General features: G+C 39.9%; 1 protein-coding gene across 1 annotated transcript in view; it reads right to left on the bottom strand.

Annotated features, from left to right (window-relative positions):
* LOC126418802 (midasin-like) overlaps positions 1–15,094 on the bottom strand; it is a 298,364-nt gene that overhangs the window by 13,211 nt on the left and 270,059 nt on the right. Inside the window, exons 40-41 of the mRNA XM_050085737.1 lie at positions 9,124–9,467; positions 8,786–9,003 (exon numbers count right to left, since the gene is read on the bottom strand). Of these exons, the coding sequence (XP_049941694.1) occupies positions 8,786–9,003; positions 9,124–9,467 (562 nt within the window). The remainder of the gene's footprint in view (positions 1–8,785; positions 9,004–9,123; positions 9,468–15,094) is intronic.

Here is a 15,094-nt window from a genome sequence, read left to right on the forward strand (position 1 = left end):
AGTAGATTAAGGAATGGCAAACCTATGTTTCTAGCATTTGTAGACTTAGAGAAAGATTTTGACAATGTTGACTGGTATACTCTCTTTCAAATTCAGAAGGTGGCAGGGGTAAAATACAGGGAGCGAAAGGCTATTCACAATTTGTACAGAAACCAGATGGCAGTTATAAGAGTTGAGGGCCATCAAAGGGAAGCAGTGGTTGGGAAGGGAGTTAGACAGGGTTGAAGCCTATCCCCGATGTTATTCAATCTGTATATTGAGCAAGCAGTAAAGGAAACAAAAGAAAAATTCGGAGCAGGAATTAAAATCCATGGAGAAGAAATAAAAACTTTGAGGTTTGCCGACGACATTGTAATTCTGTCAGAGACAGCAAAGGGCTTGGAAGAGCAGTTGAATGGAATGGACAGTGTCTTGAAAGGACGATATAATATGAACATCAGCAAAAGCAAAACGTGGATAATGGAATGTAGTCAAATTAAATCGGGTGATGCTGAGGGAATTAGATTAGGAAATGAGACACTTAAAGTAGTAAAGGAGTTTTGCTATGTGGGAAGCAAAATAACTGATGATGGTCGAAGAAGAGAGGATATAAAATGTAGACTGGCAATGGCAAGGAAAGCGTTTCTGAAGAAGAGAAATTTGTTAACATGGAGTACGGATTTAAGTGTCAGGAAGTCGCTTCTGAAAGTATTTGTATGAAGTGTAGCCATGTAAGGAAGTGAAACGTGGACGATAAATAGTTTAGACAACAGGAGAACAGAATCTTTTGAAATGTGGTGCTACAGAAGAATGCTGAAGATTAGATGGGTAGATCACATAACTAATGGGGAGGTATTGAATAGAACTGGAGAGAAGAGAAATAGGAGAAGGGATCGGTTGGTAGGGGATATTCTGAGGTATCAAGTATTAAGTATTGGAGGGCAGAGTAGAGGGTAAAAATCGTAGAGGGAGACCAAGAGATGAATACACTAAACAGATTCAGAAGGATGTAGGTTGCAGTAGGTACTGGGAGATGAAGAAGCTTGCACAGGATAGAGTAGCATGGAGAGCTGCATCAAACCAGTCTCTGGACTGAAGACGACAACAACAACAACACATCTCGTATAATAAGAATGCTACTTTATCGTCGAATATTCGTTGTCGTAGATTTTGCAGCCACTGTTGTACAACTTACTTAATCTCTGTTTCTGGGAATGTAATCAACCAATTACTGAATTTTAAATGTAATTTACAATATTTTAAGTAAAATATGTTCTCTAATATTAATGTAAGATTCCACATTGTCACACTTTGCTGTATATTTTACAGTGTCAGTTCCAGAGTTTCTGACTATGCTCTTGTAAAATTACAGAGCAAAACTGATGAAAATGAAAATATTGCTTGCAATGTGGCTGTCTGATAAAGTTAATTTCAATGGTCTCTCTTTCCCCGGCAGGCAATGCTTGCTCTAGCTACAAGGAAATTTATCTGGACATCAAGAGACTAAACTTACTGATTGACTATGTAGTAATTAATAGATAAATGGCTTCAAAAATTAGGTGTTCTTATATATTTAGAGGCCTCGACATTAACTGCGACCACTTCATAGTGGTTTTTAAGATAGGATTTTGTATATGGTGGAGGAAAGTTTGAAATAACACTGTGAAAAACAAAGCCCGAGATATACAAAGTTCTCTCACGGTACAATGTTCATAAAAGATTAACTGAATATTTACAGACAACCCTAAACAATAGAAATATAGCACATGAATGGAATAATACAAAAGCCTTTCAAAAAAGTTGAAAATGAAATTATTAGCAAAAAAGCATTAAATGGATGCAAAAGATGATTGAAAAATTTGGAATGAAGGTATACAGCAAGTGACAAAAGATAAACATAGGGCCTAGAATAAATATTTCTCAACAAAGACACGTGAAATTAATATTTAAGTAAAAAGAAAACTTTGGAAAGAACAATATGTTTAATTTCATGGTAATCTTCTGCAGCAGCTGTTATAACCAATTATTACCAGTTTTTCCATCTTACGCTTATGGCAAATAATTGATGACATGCATAACCAACAAATAATGACAAACAAAATAACTAAACATCTTAATCAAGAGGAAAAGTAAACAGTTAATCTCAATTTGTTACCGACGGTTGGGTGAGTTGAGCATTATAAAAATTACAATTTGATGACATCATGGAGGAAACAGAAGCAAGATGTGTCAATAACATAATTATGGAACTAGAAAATGTGCCTTCAGTCTAGTGCCTGATCTGATGCTGCCCACCCCAAATTCCTCTCCTTTGCCAACCACTTCACCTCAGAGTAGCACTTGCACCCTACAGTCGTAATTACTTGTTGGATGTATTCAAATCCCTGTATTCCCCTACAGTTTTTACCCTCTACAGCTCCCTCTAATACCACAGACGCATTCCCTGATGTCATAACACACATCCTATCATACCGTCCCTTGATCTTGTCACTGCTTTTCATACGTTCCTGTCCTCAGACAGGTGTCAGCTGGATGTCCTGAGCACCTCCTCCGTTTGGTTGTAACTTCTTCTTACTTTCACCTCTGTTAGCATTTCAAACCACCTTCTTCTTCTCCTCATCCTCTTCCCTCGACGATTCTCTGTAGTAGACAGTTCCTACAGAACATATGCCCCAAGATGTTTTTCTCTTTTGTACCATCCTCATGAAGTTCCTCTCCTACCCTGCTCAGCACCTCCTCATTTCTCATTCTGTTGACCCATTTCACTTTCTCCACTCTTTTCCATAACCACATTTCAAAACTTTCTTTCATTGTTTCAAAACCATAAGACACCACACTTAACACAAAACATTTTGGCAAATCTCTTCCTAAGTGTAATGGGGATGCTTCTGGCTGTCAGCAAGCTTTCACTTTCCCAAAAGCTCTCTTTCCCATGAAGATTCTATGTCTCATTTCCTCTGTACAACTTCTGCTGCAATGTATCGAGCTTCTCAAATATCGGAATGATTGAACCTCTTCAAATATCATCCCGTCTAGTGGTACATTAATCGAGTCAGCTCCTTTTCCAATTCTCATCACTTTGGTTTTGCTGATGTTCAGTTTCACCCCAAATTCATAACCCATTCTTACAATATCCTCCATTATTACCTGGAGCTCTTCCTCTGTTCCACATACATGATGGTTTTTAATCTTTCTTCTACAACTACAAGACCTTTTGATTTTCCCAAGGCCTTATTGATTAGCTTGCCAGCCTATATACTGTAAAGTGCTGGTGACACACAGCAACCCTGTCACACACTTCTTCCAATACCCACATATCAGTTTCATCTTCTGCTCAAACCAGCACTTTCTATCCCACACAGAATTGCTTTATCAACCTTCTGTCCTACCAATCTATACCAGTATCTTTCAGAACCTTCAAAAGTATACGCCAATCAATTCTGTCACGTGCTTTTTCTCAGTTGCTAAAACAAACATACATTTCTCTATTCACTTTCAAAAATCTTTTTGGGATCATCCTCCAACACCCAAATGCACCTCTTATCCCTCTTCATTTTCTAAATCTAAATTAATCTTCTCCAATACTCTCCTCTATTTTCCTTTTTATTCTTCTCAGCACTATTCTGGTCAGAGCCTCAGTAACATGGCACATAAAAATAATTGCCATATAATCTTTGCATTGACTGGCATTGGATTTCTTTGGTAAGAGCACCATTATGGTTTTAAGGAGGCCTGTGTAATATATTCCATTGATTACATTTGTAATTCTAGTTACAGCACCAGTCCTTAAGGCCTTCAGTGTCTGACACACTATTTGATCACAGTCCAACACTTTCCTTTGTTTAAGATTCTGGAAAGCTTTCTCCAATTCTCATTTCCCCATTATTTGTCCCCAGTGATTTTTGCCTACATTCTTCTTCATCCTCTAAGACTAATCCTTCATGATCAGCTGTAGAATCATATAGATATTGTAATTATGCCTTCCATACATCTTTGTTTTCTTCAGTATTCATTTTTATCTCTCCCTACTTGTTTAGCATTCCTTGCTTGTTAATTTTTCATTGTTCTTTCATCTTTCCCTGCTTTACGCCTTTTTTAATCTGAGTATTTCATTTGTTCCCTCTTGGTTCTTGAACATATTGCACATTATCCATCTTTCTCTACAGCTTTTTTTTTTTTACCTCCTCCAGAATTCACAAATGTCCTGCACCATTTTACTCTAAAACACACACGCGCGCCCGCACACACACACACACACACACACACACACACACACACACACACACACACACACACAGATATATATATATATATATATATATATATAATTTTTATCAGCTACTTGGATGCATGAGGGCAAAATAGAATATGGCATTGCTTGGATGGAATATATTCACAGATAGTGAAATACGTGCTCCAAACACTGCAAAAATCTCGTTGGCTGGAGAAAATCTCTGGTGATTTTTATATTTGAAGAAAGTGATGGAAGTATCACAATGAACTACAGAGGGATAAGTTTTCAAAATATCACTTAGAAAGTATAGCGGAAAAAAAATTATCAAAAGAGTATGTTGTATATCTTTATTTGAAGAAACAGCTGGTTTTAAAGAGAGTCGGTCATGCATAGAAAATGAATTTAAAAAAAAAAAAAAAAAAAAAAAAAAAGAAATAATACGCGCGCACTTGCGTGTATACCTGTCCTTTTTCCCCCTAAGGTAAGTCTTTCCACTCCCGGGATTGGAATGACTCCTTACCCTCTCCCTTAAAACCCACACTCTTTCGTCTTTCTCTCTTTCCTGATGAAGCAACCGTTGGTTGCGAAAGCTTGGATTTTTGTGTGTGTGTTTGTGTTTGGATGTGTATCTATCAACATGCCAACGCTTTCGTTTTGTAAGTTACATCATCTTTGTTTTTAGATATATTTTTCCCACGTGGAATGTTTCGCGCGCGCGCACACACACACACACACACACACACACACACACACACACATCCATCCGCACATATACAGACACAAGCAGACATTTGTAAAGGCAAAGACTTTGGGCAGACATCTCGTTTGGTAAGGTAAATCATCTTTGTTTTTCACCACTTTTGCTAGACATATCCACAGTTTAAGGACACACTGTAATTGCACATTTCTATCACTCAAGAACACAGTTTATAAAGTTGGCAGTCAAAAGAACAACTCGTACTCAAAGACATATGAGCCACACTGGTGTTGTAAAGAAGCTGGAGAAAGGAACAGCTTTTGGAGCAGAGTGTTTCTATGATGTAAGTGAATATGTTAGCTTTTCTGTGTTTGTCTTTACACAACAATGTTTCTGTTGTTAGTTTATTATTTTTCCTGTTTCTAATACGGGTGTATATGCAGACAAGGAAAAACATTCCCGGATTTCCCGGTTAACAACACACTTTCTCCCGGGTGGAAACACACTTTTTCCGTTTTAAGTGACAGTATTACAAAAGTATACATTGGAATTCCACCAAATGCTGCATGTTACTTTCCGAATCATTGAAATCGAGATTGGGATGCGCTTATGTAAGCCAGTCATAGCTCATGTCACGTGATCTCGCCAGCCGATGACTGTGGATATTCAGAGCATACGACACGTGATGATGTCGGCCAACAGCAATGTCACTGTTAAGTAGCACGAACACACAAACAGGGGAAGTTAATAGTTTAAATTAATATACACAGTGTTGCTACAAGAAAAGAAAAGCGTTCACATATAATATTGGTCTCTAAGGTTAAGAAGCTACAAGAGAAGCTAAGCTTTCGCATATAATGTTGACCTTGTTTGCACGTGTTACACTTTAAGATCTATCACAGAAATGTGCCAGTAAAATTTTAATAAAGACATAAATGTCTCATCTTCAGGGTTCGAAATTCTTCTAAATGACTCGTCATCAAAGAGTTGATTTTTTAAATGAGAGTCAAACACTCTGTAATTTAAGAAATTCATGGTAAATTCTCGCACATAGTTCAACTTATGTAAAAGGATATTTACTTTGAAAGTAACGCTTTTCAAACCACCATTCGCAATATTTTCCTCGACCTGTTCAAAATATGTTCATTTCAGCAGTTGCCAGATAGCGCAGATAACAGTCGACACCGCGTTTGCGCAGCTACCATGACGTAGGAAGCCCATATGTACGTACGTGTAAAACACTGAAAGATCATACATTACGTCATAAAAGAAACAAGACATCAGAGGATATTCCAAGGGCATCGGAATTTTGTGAACCACACTAAAATGTGCACATTTAAAATGCATACTTAAAGTGCGCTTTCGTATATCCAGATTCCCAGTGAAGTAGACCTCGACCTGATATTAAGATTTTCAGTGTGGTTTTTGGGATGTAAATTTTCTTGGAAACGAGACTGTTTTGGCACAAATGGTCATTTTTATAACACGACAAAATATAATTCACGAATTACCACTATCAAATGCCTATTTGGCCTACTACAAGTATAAAGCTTTACGTTAGGAAGTAGTTTCACATTTCATTCACACGCACCAGTTTCTCAAGCACGAGATCATAAAGTAGTATTATGAAATTTTTATATAAATTTGGAATTGTCTTATTCTTCTGTAATCTTTGTGATGTCCCCATTTCTTCTCCTTCCTCATTCTAACAAACAGTCTTTTCATCACCAGTTCTGTAGCTATTCCTGCCATTGTCAAAATCTGTTCGCCGATTAACTTCACTAACCCTGCCACAATCACTGGTTTAGTTATCCAGCGATTATTCTCCAGTTAGGCATTATTATGTGTTCGTACAATGCGTTTTCCGCGCTACTCCCAGGATGGAACTTAAGTGGCTGCTAGCCAGGAACTGTACAACTGGCCCTTACTAGTGTAGCGATATGGCCAAAAACTTTCTGTCAAAATTTCATTTTCTTGGATACACCGAGAAGATAATACATAATCTTTCTCGCCTGTTATTCCTGTTAGTCGTTTATTTTCATTCTGGTAGTCTGACTCTATGGATTTTGCTATTAATTATAACAATGCTGATCATTCGTAAACCCAATCAACCACATAATCAGACATCGATTGGCATTCATATGTTCAGCTTTAATCCGCTCAGCTCATATAGCCCCGTCCCCTTTTGTCTGCAGAAAGTTTATTTCTAGATACGACGAGGATTCTCCTGACAGAGATATCACGTACACTACACACGCATTCAAAAATCAACTTATGATTCATTCAGAAATCAACTTAAAATGTGTTAAAAAATTTTCAAAAACGAATGTCCGCTGGATGCTAAGCGCTTTGTGTAACAATTTTTTTTTCCTCAAGAATATGAATTTGGTACCCCCTTTCCCCGGTAGCATCTAGCTGCTTGCTGCAACTGCTTGCACAGCCAACAGCCACATTCCTGTAGTCAGAAGCGGGAGAATCTACTGCTCAAATGTGACTCAACTGCGCATGTGCACAAATCTGCTCATAACTGCTAAAATGAATCTAATGTAAACAGTTGTGACTTCACACTCATCGGAGGCAATTTGTTGTTATGAAGCATTGTAAAGTCTTCCTAAAACCTTTGACACATTTTGCTGCTGGCACACGCTTCCATGAGCATGTGTGTCGTCGTTGTATGTGGCACATTTCCTTTGCAATTTAAGTTATTTTCATTTTTTCTCTCATTTATGTTTTATTGTTGAAGTGTTATTCTGCAATAGCGGGATACAGTAATATCCTTTGTTAGAGTATCGGTTCTTACCAATCAAAATTACAAAAATTTAACAGAAAACTAAAACACTGAAGAATTTCCGGGATTCTAAAAAATTCCCGGGTTTTTCCCGGTTTTCTCCCAGATGAAAAAATTCCCGGGATTTTCCCGGTTGTCCTAGGTCGTATACACACTGTAATACAGTCACAACACACCACATCAGTGAACATAATCAGTTAAAACGAATAATTGTGAAGGAAATGGTGTTGGGAGGTGGCTTTGTCTATATATTTTTCTGAAGTGTAATACTACAAAGATTCTTGTTTGAGAATGTTATGTTTCTAGTTCTGGCAGATGATGAAAGCTAATTATAGTCTCCAGATACATGTGGTTTTATTGAGGGTTTGCTTCTCAAATAAAATACTGAGCGAGTTAGTGCAGTGTTAAGGCACTGGACTCACATTTGGCAGGAGCGGGCTTTGAACCCCTGTTCAGCCATACTGACTCGGTTTCCCTTACTCCATTCTTGCATAATTCATAAATTATGTATATCCTTTATGTAGGATTATATATAAATTATGTCTGCAATGAATCTAACACGCCCTGTACTTTTACGAGGAATAGTCAAGTTACAAACACATAAATAAACTAAAGGATAACGGTGGGAGTGTTGAGTTGCAAACAGGCACAATGAAAAAGAATGCAAAATGCCTGTCTTTAACTCAATGCCGCCTCTATGTTGTAAGTAGCAATATACATTTTTCACCTTGTTTTTATTCCACCCTGGATTTTCCATTATTTAAATAATACTGCCCTTCAATATGCCATTTAGCACAGTGTCCTCAAGAATGTTACAAAGATTTAATGAAACACACTGACTAGTATATCAAAAGAACTGCAACTTTGCTATTCCTAACTACGTGGATACTAAATTTTTTTGTTTCATTTTTCTCATATAATCTTTATGGAAATTCACTAATCCTTTTTCTCAGTATAATTATGTACCTCATCATCACAGGAAAAAACATTTATCACATATGAGTTTCTACATCTACATCTACATCTACATCAATACTCCACAAGCCACCCAACGGTGTGGGGCGGAGGGCACTTTACGTCCTATTACCTCCTCCATTTGATTGAAAGTTTATGGTACATTTGAAAAGCAGGCTGAAGAATTCCATTTCCACTGGGCTGAACTTTGGATAGTAGCCAAATGTCAGCCAATTGCATTGCTCTGTGTGACATCATAGAAAAAAGAGCAAATGCGAGGTCTTCAAGAAGGCTTGTGGAATTTTGTGCCACATCGACACCTGTCACCATGGAAATTGTTTCACTACTCAACTGTAAGAAATGACAAAACGAATTAAACAACAGAACAGAGAGGTCAAGCAACATCCACAATACAAAGTGACAGTGTTGCGGGCAAGCACAGACAGCTGCACACAATCCACGACTACAAACCTCCACATTTGCTGCTACTGTCAAAAGAGCAGCAGCAGAGCCCTTCAGTCCAGTGAAAACGCTGTTCGTAGTAAGCAGTGGCGCAGGGCACGCTAGTACTGACAGTGGAAGAAAAGTGTCTTCCCGAGTGCTGTGCTTCAGGAAGCTCCTGTACCGCGACAGCTTCTCCACGAGGACTTGTTGGATGCTGGCCCGAAGGGACTGACTGCTGCCCACAGCGCGAGTGTAAACATCGTAACATGCAGCGGGGAGAGATGTCAGTGCCTTGTGGCCTCGTGCAAGTTGATGCCACAGTAATGAAGCTGTCTGTTCTAGCCTTGAGAGGTTGAGTGTTTTATCTGAAACTGTCAATAAGCACTTTCTTTTACTTGAATTGCATGAAACAAAATATGAATACGTAACACAAAGAGGATTGCAACAATACTAAAATGTACCATGGATAATGTCACAGGTAAAGCTGGAATCACCCATCAATACTGCAAAAGATATAAAATATCTTTATGGAGATCCAGTAACTTTAGTTACTGTATTTATGCATAAAAACCGCAAAAACCCTTTTTTAACCATTTTTGCACTGTGGGTCACAATTATCAACATAATTAACAGTGCAAAGGGCTCAAATTTTAAGTGTACATTCTTTAGACATTTATCTAGAAACACCATATTCCTGTTTCATCCACATCAAATCAACAAAAATTTTACTATATATTCTTAAGATGAAGGGAATCTCAAAACTTTTTTCAATATAGTTATATGTTACTGAGATCGAGAGGTTCAAAGTTACCATGGTTATACACATAAAATACGTACATTGCATCCAGCTTGAGGTGCAAACATAGTTTTGACAGACGTAGTGAACACACACGAAGGGTTCTGAGTTTACCAAACTATGTTTTAGTCGCCATTTTTTGCTAGGACAAACTTTATGATGCACTGTCTCTCTAAAATGGGTGATTCATGTCAATACAGGCTGTCTTGACCCGGAAATTATTCGTTGGTGCCAGCTGACAGTGTAAGTAACTCATAAAAAAATAAATTATTTTGCTATATAAAATTGTTTGAACTTGCATTTCAAACACTGTATTTTTTGGATAAAGTGATCAAAAGTATCTGGACACCCATGTTTTTCATATTATGTGCATTGTGCTACCACCCACTGCCAGGCACTCAATATCAGCGACCTCAGTAGCCATTAGACATCGTGAGAGAGCAAAATGGGCACTCCGCAGAACTCACGGACTTCAAATGTGGTCAAGTGATTGGGTGTCACTTGTGTCATACGTCTCTACATGAGATTTCCACACTCCTACACATCCCTAGGTCCACTATGTCCGATGTGATAGTGAACTAGAAATGTGAAGGGACACGTACAACACGAAGAGAGTACAGGTTGACCTCATTTGTTGACTGACAGAGACCTCTGACAGTTGAAGACGGTTGTAATGTGCAATAGGCAAACATCTATCCAGATCATCATACAGGAATTCCAAACTGCATCAGGGTCCACTGCAAGTACTATGACAGTTAGGCAGGAGGTGAGAAAACTTGGATTTCACGGTTGAGCGGCTGAGCCACACACCACACCGGTAAATGCCAAACGACGTCTTGCTTGGTGTAAGGAGTGTAAACATTGGACAACTGAACAATCGAAAAATGTTGTGTGGAGTGACGAATCACAGTACACGGTGTGGCAATCTGATGCCAGGGTGTGGGTATGGCGAACACCGGCTGAACTTTGTCTGCCAGCATGTGTAGTGCCAACAGTAAAATTCGGAAGCAGTGGTGTTATGATGTGGTCATGTCTTCCACTGAGGGGGGGGTGCACCCTTTGTTGTTTCGTGTAGCATTATCACAGCGCTGGCCTACCTTGATGTTTTAAGCACCTTCCTGCTTCCCACTGTTGAAGAGCAATTCGGGGATGGCGACTGTATCTTTCAACATGATCGAGCACCTTTTCATAATGCATGGCCTGCGGCCGGGTGGTTACACGACAATAACATCCCTGTAATGGATTGGTCTGCACAGAGTCCTGACCTGAATCCTATAGAACACCTTTGGGATGTTTTCGAATGCCGACTTTGCACCAGGCCTCACTGACTGACATCGAACCTCTCCTCAGTTCAGCATTCCACGACGAATGGGCTGCCATTCCCCAAGAAACCTTCCAGCACTTGATTGAACATTTGCCTATGAGAGCGGAAGCTGTCATCAAGGCTAAGGATGGGTCAACACCATATTAAATTCCAGTATTACTGATGGAGGGAGCCACAAACTTTTAAGTTATTTTCAGCTAGGTGTCTGGATACTTTTGATCACATAGTGTAGGTGTAGCCTAAAAATGCAGTGCACTTTTATGTAAAGTAGCGTAAAGCAAACATGCAATGGATGGGAAATGATTTTACGTTAACCTTACAGCATGCCTACTTATTTGGCGTTTATGCACAAGGTGCATTCAAGTTCTAAGGCCTCTGATTTTTTTTCTAATTAACACCCGAAATCGATGAAACTGGCGTTGCTTCTCGATGTAATCGCCCTGCAGACGTACACATTTTTCACAAAGTTGACGCCATGATTCCATGACAGCGGCGAAGGCTTCTTTAGGAGTCTGTTTTGACCACTGGAAAATCGCCGAGGCAATAGCAGCACGGCTGGTGAATGTGCGGCCACGGAGAGTGTCTTTCATTGTTGGAAAAAGCCAAAAGTCACTAGGAGCCAGGTCAGGTGAGTAGGGAGCATGAGGAATCACTTCAAAGTTGTTATCACGAAGAAACTGTTGCGTAACGTTAGCTCAATGCGCGGGTGCGTTGTCTTGGTGAAACAGCACACGCGCAGCCCTTCCTGGACGTTTTTGTTACAGTGCAGGAAGGAATTTGTTCTTCAAAACATTTTTGTAGGATGCACCTGTTACCGTAGTGCCCTTTGGAACGCAATGGGTAAGGATTACGCCTTCGCTGTCCCAGAACATGGGCACCATCATTTTTTCAGCACTGGCGGTTACCCAAAATTTTTTTGGTGGCGGTGAATCTGTGTGCTTCCATTGAGCTGACTGGCGCTTTGTTTCTGGATTGAAAAATGACATCCATGTCTCATCCATTATCACAACCGACGAAAAGAAAGTCCCATTCATGCTGTCGTTGTGCGTCAACATTGCTTGGCAACACGCCACACGGGCAGCCATGTGGTCATCCGTCAGCATTCGTGGCACCTACCTGGATGACACTTTTCGCATTTTCAGGTCGTCATGCAGGATTGTGTGCACAGAACCCACAGAAATGCCAACTCTGAAGGCGATCTGTTCAACAGTCATTCGGCGATCCCCCAAAACAATTCTCTCCACTTTCTCGATCATGTCGTCAGACTGGCTTGTGCGAGCCCAAGATTGTTTCGGTTTGTTGTCACACGATGTTCTGCCTTCATTAAACTGTCGCACCCACGAACGCACTTTCGACACATCCATAACTCCATCACCACATGTCTCCTTCAACTGTCGATGAATTTCAATTGGTTTCACACCACGAAAATTCAGAAAACGAATGATTGCACGCTGTTCAAATAAGGAAAACGTCGCCATTTTAAGTATTTAAAACAGTTCTCATTCTCGCCGCTGGCAGTAAAATTCCATCTGCCGTACGGTGCTGCCATCTCTGGGACGTATTGACAATGAACGCGGCCTCATTTTAAAACAATGCGCATGTTTCTATCTCTTTCCAGTCCCGATAAAAAAAATCGGAGGCCTTAGAACTTGAATGCACCTCGTATGTCGAAGTATGTAAATGTGCTGAAGGATATAAATAAACTGATAGGAGTAATCCACTAAATCACAGGTTCATATCATTAACGTTAATATGAAGCAGGCTTTTGGAACATATATTGTGTTCAAAAATTATGAATTACCTTGAAGAAAATGGTGTATTGACACACGGTCAACATGGGTTTAGAAAACATCGTTCTTGTGAAACACAACTAGCTCTTTATTAGCATGAAGTGTTGAGTGCTATTGACAAGCGATTTCAGATCGATTCCATATTTCTGGATGGAGGCTTTTGACACTCTACCACACAAGTGGCTTGTAGTGAAATTGCGTGCTTATGGAATACCGTCTCAGTAATGTGACTGGATTTGTGGTTTCCTGTCACAGAGGTCACAGTTCATAGTAATGACGGAAAGTCATCGAGTAAAACAGAAGTGATTTCTGGCATTCCCCAAGGTAGAATTATAGGCCCTTTGTTGTTCCTCGTCTATATAAACGATTTGGGAGACAATCTGAGCAGCCGTCTTAGGTTGTTTGCAGATGACACTGTCATTTGTCAACTAATAAACTTATCAAAAGATCAAAATGAATTGCAAAACGATTTAGAAAAGATATCGGAATGGTGTGAAAATTGGCAAGTGACCCTAAATAACGAGAAGTGTGAGGTCATCCACATGAGTGCTAAAAGCAATCCATTAAACTTCGGGTACACGATAAAGCAGTCAAATCTAAAGCCCGTAAATTCAACTAAATACCGACGAATTTCAGTTAGGCACAACTTAAATTGGAAGGAACACATAGTAAATGTTGTAGACAATGCTAACCAAAGACTGCATTTTATTGGCAGGACACTTAGAAAATGTAACAGATTTACTAAGGAAACTGCCTACACTACTCTTGTCCTTCCTCTTTTAGAATGCCTGCGCGGGTGGGATCCTTACCAGATGGGACTGATGGAGTACATCGAGAAGTTCAAAGAAGGGCAGCACGTTTTGTATTATCGCGAAATAGAGGAGAGTGTGTCGTTGAAATGATACAGGATTTGGGATGGACTTCATTACAACAAAGGCGTTTTTCGTTGTGGCGGAATCTTCTCACGAAATTCCAATCACCAACTTTCTCCTCCGAATGTGAAACTATTTTGTTGACGCTGACCTACATAGGGAGAAACGATCACCACGATAATATAAGGGAAATCAGAGCTCTTACGGAAGGATATGGGTGTTCGTTCTTTCCGCGCGCTGTACGACATTGGAATAATAGAGAATTGTGAAGGTGGTTCGTGAACCCTCTGCCAGGCACTTAAATTTGATTTGCAGAGTATCCATGTACATGTATATGAATTTTACTTACCTACAGAATTTGTTTTACTTAAATACACTGAAGAACCAAAGAAACTGGTACTCCTGCCTATATTGTGTAGGGTCCCTGCGAGCACGCAGAAGTGCTGCAACACTATGTGGTGTGGATTGGACTAATGTCTGAAGCAGTGCTGGAGGGCATTGACTCCATGAATCCTGCAGGGCTGTCCATAAATCCATAAGAGTACAAGGGGGTGGAGATCTCTTCTGAACACCATGTTGCAGCGTGTCCCTGATATGCTAAATATTGTTCATGTCTGGAAAGAACTGTTTAAAGTCAGAAGAGTGTTCCTGGAGCCACTCTGTAGCAATTCTGGATATGTGGGATATCACATTGTCCTGCAGGAACTGACCAAGTCCGTTGGAATGTACAATGAACATGAATGGATGCAGGTGATCAGACAGGATGCTTATGTATGCGTCACCTGTCAGAGTTGTATCTAGACGTATTAGGGATCCCATATGCACACACCCCACATCATTACAGAGCCTCCACCAGCTTGAACAGTCCTTTGCTGACATGCAGGGTCCATGGATTCATGAGGCTGTCTCCATACCCATACACGTCCATTCGCTTGATACAACATGAAACGAAACACGACCGACCAGGCAACATGTTTCCAGTCATCAACACCAATGTCGGTGTTGACTGGCCCAGGCGAGGTGTAAAGCTGTGTGTCATGCAGTCATCAAGGGTAGACACTTGGGCCTTCAGCTCCAAAAGCCCATATCTATTTTGTTTCACTGAATGGTTTACACACTGACACTAGTTGATGGCCCAGCACTGAAGTCTGCAGCAGTTTGTGGAATTGTTGCACTTCTGTCACGCTGAACAATTCTCTCAGTCATCATCGGGCCA

The sequence above is a fragment of the Schistocerca serialis genome, chromosome 9, assembly GCF_023864345.2.
Source record: "Schistocerca serialis cubense isolate TAMUIC-IGC-003099 chromosome 9, iqSchSeri2.2, whole genome shotgun sequence".
NCBI lineage: Eukaryota > Metazoa > Arthropoda > Insecta > Orthoptera > Acrididae > Schistocerca > Schistocerca serialis.